The sequence below is a fragment of the Telmatherina bonti genome (genome assembly GCF_933228915.1).
Source record: "Telmatherina bonti genome assembly, chromosome: 15".
Taxonomy (NCBI): Eukaryota; Metazoa; Chordata; class Actinopteri; order Atheriniformes; family Telmatherinidae; genus Telmatherina; species Telmatherina bonti.
This window is the reverse complement of record NC_136613.1, coordinates 17,751,058-17,758,732: the sequence shown is the minus strand read 5'-3', so window position 1 is coordinate 17,758,732 and position 7,675 is coordinate 17,751,058. Positions and strand designations below refer to the sequence as shown.

The window sequence follows — 7,675 nt, the reverse complement described above, 5'->3', positions numbered from 1 at the left end:
TAAACAACAGTGTTTTCATAAATACAAAATACATGTAGAAAATATGTTCTCCTAAATTTAACACTTTAATACAACGCCTTTGTAGTCTGATAGCTGCCTGAACCTACAAACATCCGCAAATGTGGAGCTTTTCCTTCCAGAAGCTGCAGGTCTTTGTTCCTTCAGTTATGTCTTCAGTCGAAAGCTTGATCAAGTAGGCCTGACATCCATGAGACTGGCTCGGCCATAGCTGTGTATTTCTCCTGTTTTTTTCTGTAGAAGCTGAGAGTTGTCTCAGCTCAATCACTGCATCATTATCCATATGTAAATTTGTTCATTATCCCCGTCTTTTTAGTTATTAAAAACTCAGATTGTTGTGTGACACTTACCACATTTGACCACATCTAAAGCAGTTTTTTTAAAAAAAAAACATGCATAGACACCTTCTTGCCTTGTAAATTGAGAGCGCTCATGCACAGCAGCCAAAATTCACCGTTTGGTATTAAATCCACATTCTTTATGATAACCTCTCATCATATACTGGTCTTGCAGTGCATAAAGTGTATAAGATAAATACTCATGGCCTGATCAAGACAGAACCACCATGTGACAAAATTCTATTAAACCCTCTGTATTACTAATATAATTCTTCTGACAGATCCCATTGCAGTACTGTTTCTCTATCAGTATCTAAATACTTACAGGCAGGAGTGAAGATTATTAGTTGTTAAAATAACATGCCAGATTTCTAAATGTTAAAGTTTCTCCTAATTTTTAATCTTAAAATACTTAATGCTTTTCAGTGTTTTACTTATGTACTAAATACACAATGCATTATGTTCAAAGATTCATGCTTACACTGCCTAACTGCATCAAATCTGAATGAGCAACAGTAAGAAGACATTACTTCGGAAGTATTTCAGTTTGCATACCAACAAGCAAATTTATTAACATAAAGCTAACTGAAGATCAAAATGCAAAGACACTTCATTCAGATGCACACTTCAGTTGAGACTTTTTATCTGCAAAAACCAGATTGTGTAGAATTTAATGGCATTTGTTCAGTAGTACAGTCAGCTTATGATTTCTACAGTGAATGCAGTGAGACAAATGGGGGGGGGGGGGGGGGGGGGGCAACAAAAACAACCCAAACTTTCCCAACTGAAGGCAAGCTTAGTGTTTCTTGGACCACTTTATTTCTATAAATGAGTTTATATTTAAGATGAAGCTCAGGAATGTTTACAGAGTTTTTCAGTGAAAACTTTGCTTCTTTGCCGAAATAAAACTCAGTTTAAGTCGACTCTTCAGAAAGAAGAAGGCGGCAGGAAAGGACCAAGTTTAAACAGGCACAATGCAGCTTCTCTCGTGTCATACTGATTTGAAGGTCAATGAACGCCACCTCAGAAACCCCCCCGTTCCGACCGTGACCCTTGACCTCTACCCCAGAAATGTCCATACAGAGTCGTCTCCACAGGCTGCTTTGGACAGACAGGTGGAAAGTCACAGTGGGGAATTTGATGTCAGCGGTCTAGCGAGCGTTTCTGGATAGCTTCAGCCACCACTGTGCGCAGAAGTGCGATGACAGAACGAGGGTCTTCACTGCCAATCACAGCACTGCCCGACACAATCATGTTAGCGCCGGCCTGGAGGTAAAAGCACACACAATGTAAGAAAACTAGACAGGACTTTTTTTTTTTTTCTTTATGGTAGGCGTTGAAAAAGTTTTAAGTTTGTGTCCTTTACCTCTGCACACTTGTGAATGGTGTCAGGGCCGACCCCCCCATCTACCTCGATATCTAAAGAAGGGAACTGACTCCGCAGCCATGACACCTGGGTTAAAGACAGAAACAGAAAAGAGAAATCAAAACTGACTATCATAGTTTTTATATAGTAGTATGGAACATTTTGTCCAACATTGCAGCAAGCAGAATGATGGTCTGTGTTCTGCTGAGCAAATTTACTTTGCTAACAGGAGCTTTATAGATATAAGGATCCCATTGATGTTCTGGATTCTTATTTTATCTTAATATTCATTTTGCATTAGTGTTTGTATTACAGAGTTTGTATAGTACTGCTGTACCAGACTTGAGAGGATAGAAAAAGGATAGAAAAAGAACAGAAAAAGGAAAAAATATATGGAAAAAAAATATATATATACACACTATATATAGAAAAAGAGGAGAGCAGACAAAGTAGGCAAGAGACAGAGAAAATGCCTCAGAGAGAAAGACAAAACATGCATATACACATACATACGCATATACATACACACACATACGTATACAAGCCAACCACATATTTATGGTCCCCCTGCAGGAGGACAAAGCCAACAAAAGCAATAAAGTAAAACATTTGGTTTAACAGAATCACTAGTGGAGCATCTCTCAGAATATTGTGAAAGTTAAACTGCGTCACTTATGTAAATAAATGATGCAAAGTTCAAGATTTGTCCTACTTAAAGAGAACACGGTCATAACTAAATAAATTTATTTATAAAAAAAAAAAGAAAAGAAAAAAAGAGTAAACAAAAATACTATGTCTGTGGCAAAAAGTGTGTGCGTATTCCCAAAGTTGTCTCAGGAAAACACTGCCCAAACAAACAGCCAGCTGTTTTTTCCTCCTCACCTTGGACATCACGTCTTCCATGAACTTCTGTCCCCCAAAACCAGGCTCAACAGTCATGACCAGAGCCATGTCAATCTGATTAGCCCATGGTGCCAACTCTTCAACTGTAGTACCGGGCTTTATGGCTAAACCCACCTAAAACACAATAAACAACAACAAAAAAAGTTGTTTTATTGTTTTTCCATAAAAGCCACAAAGAAATAATGTCAGAAATGCAAGTCAGGGGCCACCACATCACTCAAGTGGATGAGCAGGAGCCAAAAGTACAGAGCTGATAAACACTTGAACCCAGTTTTAATTGGGAATTACTTTTTTTTTTTTTTTTTTAAACTGACTATCAATAATCTTGCTGCTTTTACTTCCTTTGTGTTCATGTTAACTTAAACACTGTTTTGATATATATAAAAATATAAAGACAACACCTTTGTAGCATGTCCCATAATCCTATTTCTGAAGTGAGATCTCTGGATAAGAACCTGGGATCAAAGGGTAGTGGACCTCAGTCAGGGTATGTGAATTTAAATGTAATACACACCCTTTTCTTAACAAAAGTCGCAAGTGTTCATAATGTGTTTTTCCATCTTCTCTAGCTTATCTGTAGTGTAAAAATAATCCCTTTGATCACTGAATGGGACTGTGTATGCAAGTATTCTAAGCAAAAGAAACTTGATTCATCAGAACCAATCAGAGGATAATTTTGCCAAGTTCTCTGGATGGTGCTTCACCAAGAAGCAAGCCCTCCATCAACCGGAATAATTAAAACTTATGTGGAGTTCTGACGAGTGCAAAACTAATCTGGATGTAAGCATGTTTAAAATTCAATAAAAAATACTTGTGATACGTCTACCTGAAGTGCACTAATGCAGAAGAGTGTCATACTAGTGGGGAAATATATATTTTTACAAGATCCATTTCTAATGCCTAGCTTTTAGCGAGGTCCCCAGAATAAAGGATCTGTCCGTTTATTAAACCATGTTGAATCTGTAAAGTCTTCACCGATCCAAGTCATATAAGAGCTAAAAGACTTTCTTTCTCATTGGAGTGTAACATCTCTCACCTTCATGCCACTCTCTTTAATCTCCTTAATGAGGTTTCCAGGGTTGGTAGTGGCCTCTATATGAAAAGTATACTGGTTGGCTCCTGCTGCAGCCATCGGCTTCACCCACTGTTCTGGTCGAGATACCATCATGTGCATGTCTGCAAAATCAAAACAATATTATATATACAGCAAACAGGGCATTTTTAAAATGAAGAGGATTACTGTTACATGATGTGTTGAGATGTTTTATTAACTCACCAAAAAAAGGATCTTGACCTATTGACTTCCTCAGGCACTCCACCATGGGATGGCCAAATGTAATATTGGGGACAAAGTGCCTTTAAAGGAAGCAAAACCCGCTGTTGAGAAACTCTCATCTTGCACAAAACTGCTGCAAAGTTACGTTTTGCATAAACTGTAAAGGAAGACAAAACATGTCTCAACCACCAGGCATGAGGAAGAGATTTTAAAGGTTTTAAAAATTGTAATCTTTTACTCTCAGACATTTAAGATTATTCCACGAAGCTCAATCTACACAAATATCCAATTCACTGTTTTGGAAGGCTAACTTAGCTTGATGATGTTAGCCAACTTTGATATTTAACCCCTGAGCTGGCTAGCAGTTAGCATGCTAACTACTTCAACACGTGACAAACTGACCCATCCATGACGTCGAGGTGCAGGTAATCTGCTCCACACTCCATCATGCGCACACACTCGCTGCCCAGACATGACAGGTCGCTGCTCAGGATGGACGGACCGATCTTCGCACTGTAAGACATTCTGGCACAGCTTTTAGGTTCAGGTCTACAGGTCCTGCAGGCTAAAAGGAGACGCGCTGTTAAAGGCAAACGCAACATGTTACGTAACTTCCACTAATGACCTCCAAAATAAAACTATTAGTCAAAACGTTTCATTTCAGGCAACTAAAAAATGTCGCACATACATAAAAACGGCATAAAATACTAAGCTGTGTATTAAAATGATATGTATAAACCTGCTTACTTGTGTTATTAAGTTGTAAGGCTTTAAATAACAAGTAATCTCAATAGATTTATGCTCTTCAGTCGTTTTAAATTTTGATAAAATTTCGACTATGTTTCTTCTCATGTAATAACAAAATTACGTGAATATTTTAGCCACTAACACGATGTAGTTGTCAATAAATTTCCTTCAAGGGCTCTTTCCTGCATTGTAGTTTTATTTTGAAAGTAAAGATATTACTTCTGGTTATTCTCGGGCTTTTGACCGGTAACTTGATCTTTTTTAGTCACTTTGTCAACGAACACTTCCGTCTTCATGATAAAACTATAGTTGCTTGCTTTGAACGCTAGATGGCGCAGGCCTCATGATGTAAGAGTTCAGCAATGTTGGCTTTTTCAGGTCGTCAGTGGCTTTAAATTAAATAAAGAGTGAATTCAAGTAAATATGGCAATGAGAACAAAAGAAGCCTACAAGTAAGATTTTAAAAAGCTGGTAAACACTTAGCTTTTACACAATTTTATTCTAGCCAATATTAACTATCTAATTCTATGTTTAAGTGCCACATGTAGAGACCAGCCCAAACACATTCAGCGATTTGTATTAGGTTGCTCAAGTTAGTTTCTTCTTTAGTTCTTAATAAATCAGTTTCGTTTCTTACATCCCACTGGATAAACACACAGCTTTAATTTCAGAAAATGTGCAAGATTATTTAATTTCAGTTATATAACTTATGTTTCTGTATGCTTTATATAATTTAGTGCCTCTAAGTCTTTTCTTTGTATCATTTGTTTGATACCTTCGTCATCATTGATGAATTTCTCTGAAACAGTTTGAATGTTTTTCAGATGGGCGTGCAAGCTGCAGTTATTTAAGGAGGAGAGACTGAGGTTTTAATAAGCCTCTCCCCAACTCTTTGCTGAGGCTAAGCCCACAAAGAGCAACACTCATAAACCCAGATAACCTAAACTGGATTTGACATTTATGAGTTTTGCCCCACGTCTTGCATTACTGTGGCGATGATGGAAACACTAGTTGTGTGGAGTACCTTACTAGACCAGCGGACATGATATATGCAGTTTTTGAGAAGGATTGAGGCCGTTTAAGTTGGCGCCACAGAAAACAGAAACCTCAAGGGACTAAGAGGAAGGCAGTAAAAAAAAGCCTTGGGCTTTGACAGCCATATTGTGGAGCAGTGCCATAGCTGCAAGGGGAGTTTTATGGGTCTGTCCACACAAAAGTCCTTCATCTTAACGTAGTGTCTCTGATCGTGTGGAGAAGGGCGGGGGAGGAGTGATTCACTGCAGGTCATTAAGTGAATTTGAGCAAAATAAAAATTAAGGTCCACTTAAATTGTCTGGGTCACGACCAGGGTTGATGCACTGTTTGGCTTGCTTGATTCTTTTATCTACAACTCAGACTCAGAAACATTCTTCATAATTACTGAAACAGCTACAACAGTGTGCATATCATTTCAGCTAACCATCAGCTCCTGTTTACTCGAGATCCCCAATAAAAACAACTTTTTTTGTTTTACTGGAGTAGAACCAGCTCAGGAATGTGACCCATGTTCAGTTTTTAGGATGTTTTCAAGCTCTTCTGTGTTGATCTTTGTTGGCATGGTCTCAATCTAAAAACATTTTCATAAGAAGGTATGCAGTGTCGAAATTCTGCATGTATTGGCATAGTTTCTTTGAGATGTAAGCGCTGTTCATAAGTCATTCTGCCAAAGACATAAGAAGAAGGACAAGAGCTAAACGCAGCTATAAATTTTCCCAAATTACAAATAACATTTTCAAATAAAGAAGAGTTATGTAAAAATGTCACAGATAATCTGGATTTTAAATAAAAGCACAAATGGAAGTCTGTAAAATTGATTAACAAGCCTTTAATTATTGATGGCATTGACAGAGGGTGGTCCCTGTTGCAGATTTGTGGGTAAATCCTATTTCAGATGACCAACCCCAATTCCCAAAAAGCTGGAAAGATATGTAAAATGTAAATAAATACAATGCATTGATTTACAAATCAAACTTGATGCTTATGATCTTTGGGCCTTCAGGAGGCACTGCATTAAAAATCAACATAATTTCCAACTAGAAATCTCCAGAACACGTCCAGAAATCGCTGTATATCAGTACAACTAGGCATGCAATCCGAAGGTTAAAGGTTATTATGCAGAGAGGAAGTCGTGTTAACCCGATCCAAAAATGCAGCTCTGGGCCAAAGGTAATTTAAAATGGTCTGAAGCAAAGAACCATGGAAACCATGTTGCATCCCACAGAGTAAAGTGGAGGGAAACTATCAATTTTGTTATCTGCAGTCAGTTTACATGCCTGCATCTCCAATGGTACGGGGTTGCGTTAGTGCCAATGGGCAGATTACATTTTTGAGAAGGTTCCAAAAGTACATGACAGTACTTGGAGGTTTTTAGCACAGCACGCACTCCCATCCAGACAATGTCTCTTTCAGGGGGCTTTGCAGTTTCAAGCAAGACAATGTTAAATGACATATTGTATCTATTAGGTCACCTTTGGCTTTGCAAGACAAGAGTCCGACCTACCTGTAGTCCAGACCTTTCTCCAACTAAAAACATCTGGCACAAAATGAAACGCAAAAGATCCAGGACTGCTAAGCAGCTTGAATCCTGTCATCGGACCAGAATAGGAAAACATTTGTCTCCTAAAACTTCAGTTACTGGTTTCCTCACTTTCTGGATGTTTACTTTTGGCCGTTAAAAGAAAGAGATTATACTATATGATTGTAAACATCACCCGGTTCCAACTTTTTTTTTTTATAGATGTGTTGATGCCATCAAATTCAGAATGAGTAGCTATTTTTAACAAACTTTAAACATTAGCTTTAAACATTTGTTTTTCATGTTCAGTTGGGAATAAAATTCAGTTTTATGAGACTTAGCTAATTATGGTTTTATTTTTATTTTACACAACATTCCAACTTTTTCCAAATTGGGGGATTAGATGTACAATCAATATCCTAAGCTATGTGTCTGTGCTATACATTTTCTCTTCCTTTGTGGGCTTTGAAACT

The 7,675-nt window shown here is 37.8% G+C and overlaps 1 protein-coding gene across 1 annotated transcript; it reads right to left on the bottom strand.

Moving 5' to 3' along the window:
- Positions 1-439: 439 nt before the first annotated feature.
- Positions 440-4,455, bottom strand: rpe (ribulose-5-phosphate-3-epimerase). The gene is made up of 6 exons (XM_079254589.1): positions 4,304-4,455; positions 3,902-3,981; positions 3,662-3,801; positions 2,605-2,739; positions 1,723-1,809; positions 440-1,622 (listed from the first exon to the last, which is right to left on the bottom strand). The coding sequence occupies exons 1-6, from the start codon at positions 4,423-4,425 to the stop codon at positions 1,500-1,502; spliced, it is 687 nt and encodes a 228-aa protein (XP_079110715.1). The 5' UTR covers positions 4,426-4,455; the 3' UTR covers positions 440-1,499.
- Positions 4,456-7,675: the final 3,220 nt, after the last annotated feature.

Coding starts and splice junctions, on each gene's coding strand:
- rpe (XM_079254589.1), bottom strand. CDS start 4,425: ATGTCTTACAGTGCGAAGATCGGTCCGTCCATCCTGAGCAGCGACCTG. Junction 3,982..4,303: donor CACCTCGACGTCATGGATGG/GTCAGTTTGTCA, acceptor CTTCCTTTAAAG/GCACTTTGTCCCCAATATTA. Junction 1,810..2,604: donor TGGAAGACGTGATGTCCAAG/GTGAGGAGGAAA, acceptor TCTTTAACCCAG/GTGTCATGGCTGCGGAGTCA.